The 17,474-nt window shown below is 42.9% G+C and overlaps 1 protein-coding gene across 5 annotated transcripts in view; it reads right to left on the bottom strand.

Moving 5' to 3' along the window:
* Window positions 1-628: 628 nt before the first annotated feature.
* Hs6st2 (heparan sulfate 6-O-sulfotransferase 2) overlaps window positions 629-17,474 on the bottom strand; it is a 276,205-nt gene continuing 259,359 nt past the window's right edge. For all 5 annotated transcript variants that reach the window (XM_048450335.3, XM_048450336.3, XM_048450338.3 and 2 more), the window contains one exon: window positions 629-3,699. In XM_048450335.3, coding sequence (XP_048306292.1) covers window positions 2,817-3,699 — 883 coding nt within the window. In that variant the 3' untranslated portion in view covers window positions 629-2,816. The remainder of the gene's footprint in view (window positions 3,700-17,474) is intronic.

Here is a 17,474-nt window from a genome sequence, read left to right as displayed (position 1 = left end):
GGGACTTATCTGAGCTGTACTCTCAGTTGGTATGAAAAACTTCACAGCAACAGCAGAGGATACTAACAGCCAGTGAACCTGTAGATTTTTCCCCTTTAATCCCTTGCAATGGATATTTAAATTCTCTTTGAGAAAGAGCTAGCACAAATCATCTCTATTATAGTCCTAACCCCAAAGACTTGGGGCGGGGGGAGAATGTGCATGCCGAATATAATTAGAGCAAACTGTGGTCAAAGTCAAAATGTTAACATTTACCTTTAACCTTTTTCTTGTGGATAAAAGGAAGAGGTAGGCAATTAAGAGCAGTTCTCCTTTTTGCATCCCACTACATGTGAAAGCACCTACTATAATAACCTTTAAATTAAAACACGGGTAGATTTCATTTGCATGGCAAACCTTGTATTTCACGGACAATTTTGGTTTACTCAAATCATGGCCTCCAAGGAGGAAGCATGACAAATTAAAACCATTTTGGCAAAAAAGGAGTAGAATGGACCGTCTCATTTTCATCCTTTGCTGTCAAGTGTAAAGAAAAGCACTGTCTGAGAAAAGAGCCCAGTTCTGGTTTGCTTATGATGTCACAGGGTCTAGTGGCTGTAAACCTTGAAATCATGAGATCGCTCAAAACTTGCAATTGAAACTTTATTTCACATCTATTGTTAAATTACACAAAATCAGTAAACGGTTTGTAAAGCTACACCACTGAACAGATGTTTACAGTTTGAAATCGTGGGATTTACATGATGATGACAAACTGTCTATTTATACCATTCTCTATATACAGTAATCAGTAGAGACAGAGAAAACGCACTTCATCTCTGCAAACCATGCACACCACAGCAATAACACAGTTTTTTTTTCTGTAATGAGCTTTTCCACTGGCTCAGACTTCGTCCTGCTTTCCAACACTGTCAGTTTTAAGAGCAAACATTTTCAATTAAAACTAAAGAAACTGAAATATCATAGTGATCTACAGAATATTTTAAGAACACAATGTACACCAAATAGGTTTATTCTAAAACACTTTGACTTCAAGATGTGCTTTTTAAAATTCCTTCCAGTTTTTAAGGTATCATAATTCTTAACACTGCAATACCACAAAACAAAAGCTGTAGATATTGTTACAGAGCTCAGAGTCAAGAAAATCCTTTTAGACCTAGGTACTCAACTTCTTGTCCAACTAGTGGCCATATTATTACAGATGACACCAGGTTATGCACTTGGGCAGACTGTGCTACATAGGACTTCTAAGCATGTCCTTCTTGAAAACAAATGTCACTTCTAGTCACTGTGTTTGATTGAAAGCCAAGGGATTAATGTAAGTTCTTATAGAAGTGTAGCAACAACCATGAAGAGGAAACTGCCAAGCAGGATGATATTTAGCAACACAGTGGGGACATAATTCTTCCTTTGTTCAATTTGCCACTGATACCTTCAATGTGCAATTACACAGACTTACGCTACCAAACTATCCTCAACTTGTATGTTCTTGAAACTTAGCTTCACTGCAGAATATTCTTCACTTCTGATTTTTCATAAATAAAAACCTGGTAAATGTGTTAACCCCAAGTATCAAGAGGCAGCTTTTGGTGTTATTGGTTATCTAATGTTGTAATTTAGTACTATTGTCTTTGGAAAAAAATTTGCTCTCGTTATTGTGTACAAATCTTTCAACACAAAAAGAACCATGGGCCGGAAATAGCCAGCCAAACTGGAAACATTACAATAAACAAAATAAGGAACAGTTCACATTCAGGTTCAGTTCAATTTGATCAAGAATAAAAAGTTCAGCAATATTTAGAGACATACTTGAGAGTTTCTTGTTAAGGGCCTTACTACACAGACACTGATAAGACAATTCTATAGAAAGTCCTGGCTTTAATCCAGGATTAAATACCACAAGAGATTTAGCAACACACCATTTAGATGATGAAGGAAAATTCTATACATGGATTCATTTGGAATGAGCACAACTTGGAGAAGCATTAAAGTGAATGAGAAGCAGCGCCAAAAAGATTGAAATTGTTGAAATTACAGTGCCCTGAAACCATCTGGAAACTGGATCTTTCCATTGGTATTCCATTTGGAAAAAATGCTTTGTAAATATGAGATATACCCTGTTTAAAACCTTTTAATCAGCAGAAGGTAGAAAAATTTTAAATTTTAAACATCTGTTAAATTACAAGACACGAATCCCAATCTATTTGAAAAGCCATATTTTTACATAAACCCACCCACATTTAAGTGAGAAATTGTTTACTTTCTACAGTTTGGCAAAATTTATCATCAGTTGTTTTTCTGTTTAAATAGACTCCTTGTTAAAACAAGAAGGAAATGGAAGGTTTGAGCGTCTTTTGGTCTGTTCATGTTTTTACTTATGCTTCCCTCTGGCAGGCGGGCAGGGGGGTGGCTTTCAAAATTGGGCTTTAACAGAGTATCCGGAATCATTTAAAATCTGATTCTTAGCCATAAGTTTAAGTGGCCACATTTCGTGTTTTCTTTGTGTCTCCATACCTAATTTAAGACCTTCTTAAAATATCTAAACTGCAATTTCTGGTGAGTCTGGTTTGGCTCTTGGATTGCAGAAATAGTTCATCCCCAAAAAAGACAATTTAATTACACAGTGAGATTTGCTTTAGCCACACACGGTGTAACACTGAATCAAAGGCAACTGTAAAGGCAACATCTACACTTGGTTTTTTTAACTTCCAAAATGAAGGAAGCAGGATGTGTTTGGACATTTCCATCTTGTTAGATACACACCATCTTTTTGGTGGTGCTTTGGGAAGCAGTGTGCACACCCCTTCCCGAGCCAGTTAGCGCCATGTCTCTACACTGCCTATGTAGTCGTTGGTGCCATTGCTGCTGCTATCACTCGGCTCATGGCCTGAGCCCTGCTTCTGACTTCCCCGGTTCTCCTTATGGATCAAATTGGGATTGAAATTCTGAGTCAGGTTCTGACTCAGACTCTGAGTCAGATTCTGATTTGGGTTAGGATTTGGATTCTGACTCAGATTCTGACCTGGACTCTGGTTCTGGCCCTGACTCTGACTCTGGAAATGGGTCTGAAGGAACCTTCCCTTCAGAAACTTGCGCTGCTCCTGACGCTTCCGCCTGGCATCCTGATGCTCCTTCTGCCTCATGAACTGATACCTTTGCAGAAAGAGGTCTTTCGCATAGCTGTACAACTCCATATCCAGAAAATTCAGTCCCTCAATACGCTTTTGGATTTCCTCATTGATCTCTACGCTAGAGGCCCTAGTGGTATTGTATTGGGTAAACGGCGAGATAAAGTTCATGTTGAAGGTCTTCTCAAACAGGTACTGGGTCTTGCGCTGAAATTCGGTGAGGCCAAAGAATGCCATGTGCTTCAGATTGGACTTGGCACTTTCCAGAAGGACCTTGTTTCTTTGCTTTTCCGGCATGACAGAGAGGTTGTAGCAGCCCACTAGAGTCAGGTCGGACAGCATGCGCACTTGGCGGTTGTTGGCCAGATTATAGGGACAGTCCATGAACTCTTTGAGAGGGCAGCCAGACCAGTCATCCCCGGTGTAGCAGCTGGGCAGTTCTTCAGAGGTTGGAGGCCTTCCGTCACAGACGTGCAGGGACGCTTTCCATGTCGCCCCTCTCTGGACATGCCTCCATTCACTCAAGTACCGGGACACGGGATCTCGGAGGATGGTGATATAGTGGAAATTCCTATGGGCAAAGCATAGGGAGCAACAGTCAGAAGTGTAGTTGACATGAAGGTGGGTGGCATATGTGATGTTCATGGCCACTAAGGAATGCAACTGAGGAACGACAGCGATCTGATAGCATTTGTCCTGCAAACTGTGCTGTGGTCCCCTCTTTGTATCCAACTAGCGTGACCACATAGCAAATTCATTTATCCAATCTCCTGGCACTGTATCCACAGCAGGCATAAACGTGTTAGATTCTGGATAACAACCTTGCTGTGTTTTACCCTCCTTTGTTCTCTTCCCAATGGCCCTATTGGCCCAGTACGCAACCATTTTATTTTATACTCTAACCCCCTAAACCCTTATGAAACGAATCATAAAATGAAGACTCAGCTGAAGCAAATGACTCATGGAAGTGAAACGGAGTTGATAAGGGAGCTAAAAATTCTAACATTTCTTTATGAACAATGCACAAGCATTTTTCCAATAACCTGGTCTAATCTGGAAAGGCTATGGAAAAAAGAAAATCGCACCAAAATTATTTGACATGATACTTTCCCTTCTGGTTATTACCAGAATAACGTATGGCTCATACGTTAGAGGAATGGACTGTAGAGGCCGGCAGAGCATCAGGGCCTCCAGAAATAAACACAGTGGTTAGTATGGTCTAAAGTCGGCATGTAACTGCCAACGCCATATATGCAAGCATCTACCTCTGCTGACACAGTACCATTCCCAGGATAGGAAAGTTAACTCTGTCAGATCCCTAATATTCTTTTTCTTTATTCACTGAACAACTAAACAAATATAACGAGTGTGGAAGCATTGTTGGATGGCCATCTTTCCTTCTGAGTTGCAAATAGATAAAGTTCTCTACACAAACAGCAGAGCAGTAGACATTTAAATTCACTGGCTGACACACTCAAACACATACATAATACGTACACACTCGTAGCCCACAACCCAGATACATCAAGGTCTATGTGGTTAGGCATAATCAAATAGAGAAATTCCCCTGCAATTGTGCTTTTGCTGAGACAGGAATTGTCATTCACATACAGTAGATGAGAGATGAGGTTGTTGGAAAGGTATATTTGTGGTAGGAAATCAATGATAAAGACAGAGTATATTTCTTAAAGGAAACTCAGGGAATGGCTTGCAACTTTTCTGATTTTGCCATTTCCACCTGAAGGAATTGTGAATGTTCTGAGAGAGCACCAGAGAGGACCTTCTCAACTACTTGGACTATTCAACATTCAACAAGCAAAGGTTTCTTCCGACTCAGACTTGGGGTCTTCTGCCATCTCAGGGGTTCCTAGGTTCTAGTCTCTGTGTTTCAATCATGTGGCATCCACGGCTGGTTTTGCTTTTCATTCATTCCTTTGTTCATTCACAACATATTTATGGAGCAAACCACAAGGCAAGGTTTTAGTAGCAATCAGCCTGATTGTTAGAAAGTAAAGAAATTTATTTAATCCAGTGACACATTTGGATTAATCTTTTAACCAGTTTCTGCAGGCATGCATTGTAATGGAGACTCTTGGGCAGGGAGTGAGGTATAATGAGGTTACCTTCATGCATAGCTAACAGCCCTCCCATCCTAATTTGTTTTGCTGGTTTAAGTCTACAGTGACATCTTCTGGCAAATCATAGAGTGCACCGCAGTGCAGGCTTGTGGCCTTCCTGCCCCCACACTTAAACTTGCAGACCAGATATAGTCAGCTACCAAGGGTAGGGTGCCAATCACTGTTTTATAAGCACCACTCATATGCTAAAAGAGGAAACAAGGAGTGACTGAGACCTCTCCAAGGTCCTTGAATTATGAAGGGGGTAATCCAACATCCTTCCAGGGAAAACTGTCTCAGGGACCTAGATGGGCTCAATTGGGAGCACCTGATGCTGCTGAAAAGCAGACCCAATGGCGAAAAGGAAGACGTGCTGATGGGCTGGTCTTCAGTGTTCCTTGGCCCCTGCAGTTACCTTGTGTGCTGGAGGGCGGGAAAATAAGTAAACATAATATACTGGGGTCTGGGAAGAAGGCTCATTTGGGAAGGTGCTTGCCTTGCAAACATGAGGACCTGAGTTCCGATCCCTGGAATCCACATAAAAAGTCAGGTCTACAGCGTGTGTCTGTAATTCCAGACATGTGGAGGTAGAAACAGGTGGAAACGTGAAATTCACTGGTCCGTCGCAGATTAGCTCAATCAATGAGCTCCGGGTTTAGTGAGTCTCAAAAGTAAGGTGGACAGTCACGAACACAATGGCCCTTTTGGAGGCCATGCCAAACCACTGACATAGCAAACAGAATTGTTCTACTTTTTCATTTACTTGCTTGCGTGTGCACGCGTATGTGTACGTGTGTATACACTGAACACAAGCATACATTGGTGCCTATGTGGAAGTCAGAGGACAATTTTCAGGAGGACATTCTGTCCTTCTACAATGCGTGTTCCAGGGGTCAAACTCAGGTTACTAGACTTCTCAGTAAGGTCCTTTACCATCAAACTGTCTTGCTGGTCCTGGGTGGGTCAGCCTTAGGCTGCCTTGTGCCATTAGAGGCACCATGGGCATATAGGTGCAATGAAAGATCAGGCATCCCATTAACCCAGGAAACGGTTGAGTTTTGAAACTCAGCTTGCTCCTCCTGGATGGGTGTAGATTGCTTGTGACTTTGCTCAATTTCTTCCTTTTAAAGGAAGCCCAAGCCTTTCAAAAACGCATCTGGATTCTGATTATACCCTCCGGTACCTTCAGCACACTTTCTTCTTGGCCATGTCTGCATCCAGGCACTGATTAAAATAGAACAAACTATTGCAGGTCTGTGGCATTTGCTAGAAACCTCCCTGCAGATTGGTATAAACCCAACTGGTCCTGTGAAACAGGCCAGTTTAATTTTCAAAGAGCAAGGCAAGCTCATCCCCAGAAAAAGCATACACAGTTGATTTCACTCAGCAATCATTGGACAGCATTGTCTTGCGACCAAACGTGTCATTTAATTAAAATGAACAGGTTTCACATTGTGAAACTGGAGCCATGACTCTCCATCAGTTTCCTGGGTTAATGGGATGCCTGATCGTTCAGTGCACCTGTATGCCCATGGTGCCTCTAGTGGCACAGGGCAGCCTGAGGCTAGCCACCTTCTTTTGCACGACAGCTGCTCTCCAGGTGGCCTTGGATTAACCCAACCTCTTCTTGTTTCTCGCAGGCAGCTTTTGAGATCACTGCAGAAGGTGTTTGGGCTGCACGTTCTGAGATAAGTATTTTGAGATAAGAAGGAATGGCTTGAAACAGCCCCAGTCTTGCTGCTGTCCTTCCTAAGGAACAAAACATCTGGATTAGGAAGGACCTGCCCAGACTTTGTTCCTTTGCCCTAGAAGCACAATGCATTTCAAACATTTTCAAAGAGACATAGTTTTTAAGATTAAAAAAGTGGGGGTCTTTTACTGTGGTCTAAGTGCAGTATAAATACTTATTTTTTTTATGACAGGGTATTGCTAGATATTCAAGCTAGTCTGGAGCTCAGTATATAGCCCAGGCTGGCCTGAAGCTCATGAGTCTCCTGCCTCAGTCTCTTAATAGCCATATTAGAAGCACGCCTGGCTCTGACAGCACATTTGAACTCTATGCTCCCTGAGTGGCTTTCTTGGGCCTTGGAAAACTAGCTCATAATAGATCCCGGCTGCTTTCAATCTTTGCTGCCCGTCTATGATGAACAAATTCACTCCACTTAACTTGTGGATGAGTATGTTCTGTTTATCTGGACTCAACATACTGTGAGCCTGTTTCACGTTTACAGTGTCCTGTCGTTGATAAGAAAACGTGGAGACAATAAGATCCAAAGAAAAAGCTGTGTAGTCTCCAACTCTTCGTCCTCAGGAATTATTTATATCTAAACAATTCCCCATGACTGGCTGATCCCGAGTCTTAGTAGATCTCTCAAAGCTAACCTTTGCGTCACCACGCAGGTGCAAGCCCTTATCACTTCTGTATTAGATGTTTGCTACAGTGGTGTCTTAGGCCACTTGTATGCATTGGGGCCTATGCTCCTTCCACAGTCCCACATCTACACCTGACCTGTCATTCCCCAATAAGTCCTCTCAATAATACTCTCTCAAAGTTATTGTAAAAAACCAGGTCTTCTGCATTAGACATAGCCATGTGGGTGGGGCCCAGCTCTTTTTCTGTTTAGTCTTGTTGTGAGATTATGAATCCTAGGGCATGGTCTTGTCTGCGGACATGACAGTTTATAAGCTTAGGGAGAGGGTTTTGCCCTCTCTTGATCCTGAGTTCTCTTGGGTGGTTGGAATGGAGCAGGTGGCTTGCTCATCACCCCTGGACAAAACAACTGGATGAAGGCAGCAGGATCAGCAGCAGCGGCTAACCTGCTCTGTATCAGTGAGTGTTTACCCCTACTTTATACCTAAATAAATTCTTGAGAACCCTTAACAAACTCACGTGGCTTCTTGCTACACAGTCTAGTCTCTTACGAGCATACCTTTCACTATGCTAACTCTGGATATGGATAACTGACAAAACTGATTTTCATTGGTGCAGGTAGAAGGAGCAGATAGTATTGGTTTTCAGTGGGCTGAATCTAGAATATCACTAAACAGTCTACAAGAGCAAGCACCCTACAACAAAGAATCATTCATCTTCCTAACGGCAACATTGAGAAATTATGTTCTATGTGTCATGCTCCAAGGATATAAAAATCCTTTTCATTGTTAATGTTTATCCCAGTCAATAACTTTAACAGGCCCTTGCCTTTGTATCCAGTGTACCCATTATTTCTATTTGTCCTTCATACATCACCTAGAAAACGACACACTACTCAAAGGTTTTCTCCTCCATAAAACCTTTCAGGACAAAATAAGTTTCCCACCTCTACCGGGTTGCCCTGGGATGCTCCTACTGGGACAGTCACTACAATGTGCTGTGATTGTCTAGTGATTTTTCTGCCTCCCCTTTTGGGCTACGAGCACTAACAGAGTAAAGAATAAGTATTGTTTATCAATATAAGCTCCTCTGGGCCTAGCATGATGTTTGACATAAAGTAAGTGATTAATGAAAGAGTATTGAATGAAGGCAGTCAGAGCAGCTAACATGAAAAATGTACATCTTGTTCTTTGATAATGAAGAGCCACTAGATGTCACTATTTAGTAACAGAAACACCATTTGGTACTGGTGATGGAGCATTTTAAGATCTGGTTATATTCAGCGGCTGCACCTGACTTCTCACGCAGTAGGCCACTTTCAAAGGAGGCTGGGAAGATCAAGGTCATTAAAATGCGAGTGAAGAGCAAGCGTGCTTTTGCTCCTTGTTTTACTACTGACTTCTTCTGCAGTAAGAACGCGAGGCAGAAGTCACGGAAGCATGGATTTGTCCGTGCAAGAAGAAAGAGCCGCAGCCGCAACTCATCTGATTCAAGGCCTCCACTGTAAAGCAGGAGGGGCAGAGGCCCTAAGAGCCCCTAGGAACCGGTAATACAAGATAGCACACTGAGCCAACCTTGAAAGAACTCACTAACTCCACTCAAGTAGAAAGGCCTGACTATGGAGAACGTGTACTTGCTCACCTCAAGCCCATAGCTAGGAGTGCTTTGTGCCTGTCTCTTATGCATTAAGTGGAGACTCTGAGAGGAACAGCATGGCCCAAGGTCATGTCTCAAGTTAAAACAAGGGGATTTACAGTGTATCTTCTGATTCTGGAAAAGGGCTTTTTGTTTTATTTGTTTTCTCATTGCATTTCTGGGACAAAACCCCAGGTCTTGAAGCTTTGTAAGGAAATTAAAGGAGTGGTTGGTTCTAGATGTGAGGACCTAGAACCAGCACCACCATCCTCTTGGAGCTTCTTGAGTCGTCCACTATTCCAAAACTTGGGTCTCAGGGCTCTGGAACCTTTGCTTTAGTGGGCTCTCTTGGGAATTCTGCCACACCCTTACACATTGGAGCGGGAGAATCTCTGGCCTAGAGGTGTGGTGTCAGCCATCAGAAGTCTTTCCAATCAAGTGAAGCTCTCATGGAAAGAAAGCCCAAGATCCTGTTGGTATTGATCGGGGAATCTCTGCGGATGCCCATTTCTGTTAGGCACTAACTATTCAGGGACCCATTCTGTGAACAAAGTTCTGACGATCAAGTTGTAAATGTTGACTTTCCTTTGAGACCACTGGTTCACAAAAGGCCATCATAGGATTTTTCTACACAATTCATAGAGGAAATAAATATCAAGGCCATTTTATTTTAAGTGGGGGAAGGCCAGAAAACTCATAGCAGTTAAGGTCACAGGAGTGATCAATAAAAAGTTAATTTAAGAAAGAAAACAGCTTCTTAACCCAAATCAATAGGAGCAAAATTTTATTATACCTATGGTTTACTTCGGATTTCTTTTCTGAAAGTTCAGTCTTTACACAACTTTCCTTGGTTTTGGAGTAATAGAGAGTGATAGAAAACCAGAGTTGTAGTTGGTAAACTAAGTAAACTAAGCCAATAGTAGGGGTATACATGTGCTTGAAACATTAATGCCGAGAGGCTGGTCTCTACCATCAACTAAAAAAGGCTGAAGTAAATGCTATGATCCTCTCGCTGCATGCAAATAACACAGTCCAAGCAAGGAAGATGACTCTCAGTTCAAACAACATTAATATATGAGCCTCAGCTAAATAAAAGCACAGTAAATTGAATTAAAAGCAAATACGCCTCTGGTGGGACCAGATCCCTCCAGCCCTGCAGTTGATGTTTGAATTGATTTTCTTGTGTGGTTCATATATTGACAGTCCCCAAAGGGGAGTTCCATAAACGCTGTGATCAGCAGTGGCAACAGCCTCTTTAAAGAAGACTGGGGCTTCGGAAGGGGACTACTTTGAAGCGGATGGATGATCATTCAGATGTTCTAGTTTTTGGTACATTTGCCACAACAGTCTTGTGGCTTAGTAGTGAAGCTTTATTTAGTGAAACGTGAGAGGCATCACATGTGCAGACAATGGGCTTCACAGAGCATTGATACCCATGATTTCATTTCATTGTCTTTCCAACACTGAAAATCCCAAATAATGTGGACGCTAAACCTCTACTTTCCCCTTTCAAGCTAATACTCTGGGCTATCATTTGACTTGGTTCACCCAGGGATACAAATGGGACAGAACCAATTCTTAGGGGTCCACAGAGCTATAGGATGACCAAAACGCTCTTTGGTCACTCAAGAGATGAACTTCTTTCCTTAGCAGGGGGTATCATGTCCAAGAAAAAGATCTCTGAACAGAAAACCAACCTGCAGCAGGCTGAAGGTCTCATTCCCACCAAATGAGCTACAATGTTTTTGTCAAAGATGGAAGTCATGTACTAGGGTGGTCCAAGATGATTAAAACCCAGACTAGGCATGCCCTGAACTATACTTTCTAGGTTGGTGTAGCACGCTCTATGGCACATAGACAACAAATATTCTTAATGGCAGGTGTCTCAAGACATGGCCTTGTCTTGAAGTAACAAGTGGCTGTATTCAGCTCTTCTTGGAAAGGTTTTAGATCTTCTTCATACCTCAACAAAGAGACTAGCTCTCTGGGTATAAAGTAACATTTTAACAAACTTCTGCCCCCACCCCGGGCGGGGGGATTTGGTTGTGACATGGGGAACCTTCTCAGAGCACAAATGGCCTTCACTAAAACAGAAGTGTGGTTTATGGTGATATCTTTTATGGGACAGACAAATGATTCAGGTTTTTTTTCTTCTATGGAAAAGAAAGACTTCTATTATGGCTGAATTCAAACTTGAAATGGAGTTTTTCATGTAATCAGTCATGGGGGCATTAACTGAAAAAAGTCACTCCCCTCTTTCCCAAAGCCCCATAGGTTTCAAAGTACATAAATATTAAGGGTTTTGCAAACTGTGGGAAAACTGAGATTTTTTTTAACAAGATGTGAAATTCCAAGCTTTATGGCCCGTGGTCACCAGTCTACCCAGAATCCACTGAGTTTCTTGGCATCATGAAAACCTTTGCAGCTTACACCACTTCCCAACCACCTCTATTTTTGCCTTCTATAATTATGTTGTGAGTTCCGGTTCGTTAATAGCCCAAGTGTTTTGGAGAAGGAGGGTACTTTTAGAGAAAACCCTCTTTAGTGTATGCATGAGGTAGGTAGATGGGGCAGGGTTGCAGGAATATAATTTCTCTAAGTCACATGCAGACAAGTTTGCCATTGATTAACAAGCTCAGGCTACCTAGCTTCCCTTCCAGGACCTCCTTCCTGCCACATGGCATTTCTCAGAGGTTCTGATTCTTTTTATTCTTTCAATGTGACATTCTATGCCAAACTGCCAAACCTTGGGGGTGTGCATCTGAGGCAAGCGATAGGGGTTGGATCTCTTCCTTCCTCCAACCCCAACATGAGTAGGTGGATGTGAGGAGTGGGAATCTCACACCGCATGGCATCAGAACCAGGCAAAGAAGCTTCTAAACAGCCTCTCTGTGGTTATTCTGGTTTACATCTAGCTCGCCAGATGGTGTTTCCTATAACCTCGTGAGCTGGAAATCAGATGGTTCTGCCCTGCCTTTTGATTGGCCAGTACAACCACTATAAACCACAAGATGCTTCAGGTTTCAACTAGGAAGTAATAAAGCTAAGACACAAGTGATATCTAATTCAGTAACCCGCACATCCAAGGATCGAATCGACTGTCTTTTGACTTTTGAAGCTAGGGGGCTTAAAAGATAATATTCAAAAACTGTTAGCTACTATTATTGCTATTGGTGTTGTTATATAGATAAGGATATTCAACAAAAAGGGTCAAGTCAACCATCCTTCAAAATCACACAGCCAGATACTGATTGTCTGGTAGTTCTGCATAAGCCCTGAGCCTAAACCCTTGTACCCAGCTTTAGTTGCCATGGGCCAGGAAAAAAAGCAGCCTGGTGGGAGAAACAATACCTGGAATAGGAGGCAGTTGACTTTGACAGGGTAATAAATGACGGGGACTAATGCTGCAGTTTTGTGGTCCCACTATGAAGCCTTAGGAATGGAACTGAAGCCTTTCAGTGCTCCAGGGCCTTGGGGATGGGATGTAGCTGATAACTATTTTAGTTCCAACTTTCCATTCCACAGATGCAGAAACTGATAATCTGTTCTCTTGCTGTCTCCAAACTGCGAAAATGCAAAGGCCTATGGACCACTTTAAGGACTGCCACAATGCCACAGAATATCAAGTCATGGTCTTTTCACATGGTAAGTGGTCAATAAATATTATTTAGGGCTGTTTTAAGTTGGCTGGTTCCATTCATTCACCCAGGGTCTCCTGTGCACACACTGTCAGCCAGGCAGGCACCTCCTCAAGTGTTCTTTTGCAGAAATCATTAGAGGAAACCTAGTCAGGAAAAGTGCCTGCTCTCAGCACTGTGCTAGTTTCCAGAACGGCACAGGGGAAACGTTTCTCCTAAATGAAGGCTGCCCTTCTTGTGCCCCGGGTTGATTTTTAATGAGCTCCAATATTGTTTTAAGGTGCCGAGAAAAATGAAGTGTAAACTTTGGCTTCGGTGGGGAGACGCAGACCTTCTTAAACATTTCAACTGGAAAGAATTGGAACCATTCAGAGTCTCGAGAGCTGGCGCGGTCATGAATTGCATAGGCTTATCCCCCTGGAGAGAGTTTCCTTTAGTTATTCCAGCTGCCAAAGGCACACATGCTGAAGAACATGGCAGCATCACGAGTGTGTGAAAATCACCATGAGTATAGTACCGCTACTTCCTTGGGTCTTCATAGTGCTAACAGAAAAATAAATAAATAAATAAAACTCATTGATCTGCCATCTAACCTTTTGCCCTAAGAATCCGACAGCAAGCTGGAGCGAGCAGAGGAGGGTGGAAGGACTGAACACGTCAAGCGCATGCTTTGGCAGAAGTTGCCATCTTTAAAGTTAGCCTGTAAGAGGGCTATAGGTTCCGTACATCAGAGAGCTATCTTTCATGTAGAAAAATAAGCTTGGATGGCCTTGTTTCCCTTTGAAGGCAAAACAGGCCCTCCTCCGTAACCAGTGGTGCAGTATTGGGAAGCCGAGGGATGAGTGCCCTCACCATTACCCGCCCCCTCCCCAGGCATAATATGCTCCTGTAGGTAGCAGTTCAAAAATCATACCGGAATGTCTGGAATCCCAGAGAAAGACATTTCTCTTCAGGCCTAAAACATTTCAGACTGAGTAAATTTATAGTGCATGAAATCCAATGCCGATGTATACTGTAAAACGTAAGTCACAGTTTCGTTTTGTTTTGTGAATATGTAAACATGCCACAGTTTTTTGACAGAGCTGAAAGTTTTTAAAAATGGCATGCTATAAACACCATCTTGTGCAAAACAGAGCCTCACTCCGTGGAAAAGGAGAGGGGCCATGCTGTTTGTCATGCTGGGGAGTAGTTCTCAGAGGGGATTGGCTGGAATCCACATGCCAATTTACGTGCACTTAGCTATGGTTGCTTTGTAGATAATCAAAGCTATGTCTTGTACGTAGAACTTGCCACCTGATTAAAGATAGAGGTCATTACAGGTGTAAGATGACAAATCCACATATTGTTCAGAGCCTTGACAGGCCTCTTAAAGGTCCTTGGGTCCAAGCAGTTGAAGAATGACACACCAAGACTTAGAGATGAAGGGTAAGGACTCACATATTCTACTTGGGGCAGAGCCACAGTCCAAAACCAAGTTTCCAGTTCCTTCCTCAGCATTTAATTTTTTAATTAAAAATTATTATTATTATTATTATTTAGATATCATGATCAGATGACTGGCAAACAGAAACAGGCTTTATGCCGAGGCAGTTCCTCCAATGGGGGAAGCTCACTTCTTTTCACTGGCTGCAGGGCAAGGCTCCCTTGCCTCGCTTGGTCTTTCTTACTAGACATGAGGCTCATTCTCAGAGATGGTGACTGAAAGTGGATTGAAGGCCTTTGAAGGCCGCAGATTCTTGATGATAGCCTCTAACCTGTATTGGTGGTACACAAAGGCTGACTGAAGAAAATCTTCATCCGTAAGAGGAGAGAGGGAGGAGGAAAACGGGGAGAGAGTGAATGGTGGAGGAATGGAGGGAGAGCAATGAGGCCGAGCGGTCTGGTTAATAAAGATTGGGTATTTTTTGATCATTCTCTCTTTATGAATAATATAAGACAAGCATTAAACCAAAATGAGGAAATTAGGCTTCCAAATAAGTAGGCAATTAGCCCAAGGAGATGCAATTAGTCAGCACTGGGTCCAGGACTAGAAGGCAACTCTTCTAAAACACCCAGGGCAGTGATTTTTACTGTTCTTTTGCACAGTAAACACTAATGTTGGAAGAATTCCTTTCTCCAATTTTGTCTCATCAACCACAGACTTGTTCTGTAAGAGCCTCAAGAGTCAAACAATTGGGCATCTTTCGAGGGTCAGACATCTTACAAGATGTCATACTTGAGGGACAGTTGATGAACCATCTGCCATGAAACCTTATAATTTGCCCAGGATGTTCCTTTTAGTCTTCTCCTACCTGCTGTACACCAGTTCCTTGTTCCTTCCATCAGAGCTAATGGGCTTCCAATGCTGGCCTTTCCCTAGCAGCAGAAGATGTGACCATCATAATCCTACCAAAGCAAACGCTGTTTCTTTCCCGGTTCTTCCCACTGAAGCCTGAAATACTCTACCTTTAGCTGCTGTTGCTTCTTGGCCTGTGCTGTCAGAAGGTCTAACTGCTCACACGGTTGGCACTGTCCATCCCTTGTCCCATATCTTTCTGTCTGGTCTCCTCTCTGTCTCTCTGCTCCTCCCCCACCCCCTTTCCTTTGCTTAAATCTCTCAAAATCTCAGGTCTGGGAGGAAATGCATTTGACCAAGATATCACCTATGTAAGAGCACCAGAAAAATTCTGTGAGAAGGCCACACCCTTAAAGGGCAATGCCATGCCCTCCTCAGTGAGGAAAGTCCAAGCAGCATTAGGGAGAGTAGCGCCAAAGAGGCCTTCCTAGAGTCACAGCCCGCAGGGAGCTGGCTACTGTGTTGTCATCAAGAGGCTTTTTTTTTCCTTTCTGCTCAAAGAAAGCAAAGGAATTTGAAATGAGGCCATTTGGTGACAGTTTGATCAAACTCCCCCCCACTTCCAGAATCATGAATCAGTCATGAACACAGTAAGTTAAAGCAAGATTTGATTTCCCCAGGGCTATTTTTGAAGTTCCGTCATCCTCCCCTCTTCCCCACCTCCTTCCACTTAACATTCATGAGTCAAGGTGTGGGGAGAACACACCGACCTTCACCTGGAAAGAACGGACTGACAGTTGCTATATGGGCAGGTATGCTGAGGGAAAGGCCAGTGTCGCTGCAGTTCAGCAGAGCAAGCTCTGTTGGGATGTTGGGGGCCCTAGCGCTGAGGTGCTTCATGAGAAGCCCTGGTGCATTTTCAGGGATGGAAGCGTTATTGCCCCATACCTTTCCAAAGGCACCACGGCCTCTTTCTTCTTTTGTCCTGAAAAAGATCTTTTAACGTAGCGTGTTTGCTTTCACTCTCATTAGATCCTCAGGGCATGCCTACAAAATAGACAGGTCTAGCCCATTCCCCAAAATACAGAAATTAGTGCCCAGAAAGGTGAAAGGTCACATACCTAGTAAGCGATCAAGTTGCATATGTCTTAAACCCATGTCTAGACGCCCAGTCTCATTTTGCTATCCGGTGCCACTTTGCTTATTTTAAAATGAAAGGAATTTGGTGTGATGTAGTGTGGGGCTTTCTGCAACTCTTAACAGCACAAGAAACCAAAGCCAGCCTGGTGGGGTGCTATGATTTGAAGAGGGCTGGGGAACAGAGGCCAGAAGTCCACAACAGAAGATGTATGCCTTTGGTTTAAGAATCTACCATGTGAGTGTGTGTTGTGTGTGTGTGTGTGTGTGTGTGTGTGTGTGTGTGTGTGTGTGTGTGAATGATAGGGAATAAAAAGTAGAGAATCATACACTATTTATATATTTATTATTTTTCTTTTTTTTTTTGAGACAGGGTTCTCTGTGTATCCCCTAGCTATCCTGGAACTAGCTCTGTAGACTAGGGTGACCTGGAACTCAGAGATTTACCTGCCTCTGTTTTGCTAGTGCTGGGATTAAAGGTGTGAGTCACCACCTCCTGGCAGTCATAAGCTATTAAGATTTAGCATTTCCATAGAGGCGACTACAGGACCTCCAATAGAGCCTCCTGGGAACTCACAATCAGACCCCACATTGTGAGGAGATGGTTTGCGGTGGAGAAGACAGTGTAAAAGGCATGCATAATACTGAATATCAAGTTTAGAGGAAAGAAAGCGTAGTTAAGAAGGAACACAACGGACCCCACAGGAATTATACTGGAGCTGAGAACCTGTCAGAAACTTCTGGTTTAAAATACATGTGATACGCAGAGAGGAGGCATGGGGACCAGAAAGAGTGGGAAAGAAGAAACTGAGAAAAGTAAGAGTAAGGCACAGTGATAAATTTCGTGTACTAACTAAAAAGCAATAATAAATCAAATTCATATGAAATTAAAGTTACAAAGGGTAAAGCCCAAGGCTTTATAGAGGAAATTAGCAGGCTGGATTTTGGCAGAATGATGCCAATGACTTTTATCACTAAGTTTCTGGTTGGGTCTTATCTTTATTCTCAGCAATGCCCCCGCCTATAGAAGCACACACACTAACTAAGCGAACTGACCTCCTGCTGCTTCACAGCAGATGGCCAGCAATGGCTGTGCTCCATGCTGTTTTCCCCAAGTACAACATGGTCTGTTTTCCCTCTTTCCAAAGAGCTTATAAGAAATCTGGAGGAAAA

The sequence above is a fragment of the Myodes glareolus genome, chromosome X (genome assembly GCF_982192425.1).
Source record: "Myodes glareolus chromosome X, mMyoGla1.1, whole genome shotgun sequence".
NCBI classification, from domain to species: Eukaryota; Metazoa; Chordata; class Mammalia; order Rodentia; family Cricetidae; genus Myodes; species Myodes glareolus.
This window is presented reverse-complemented; position numbering and strand designations above follow the sequence as displayed.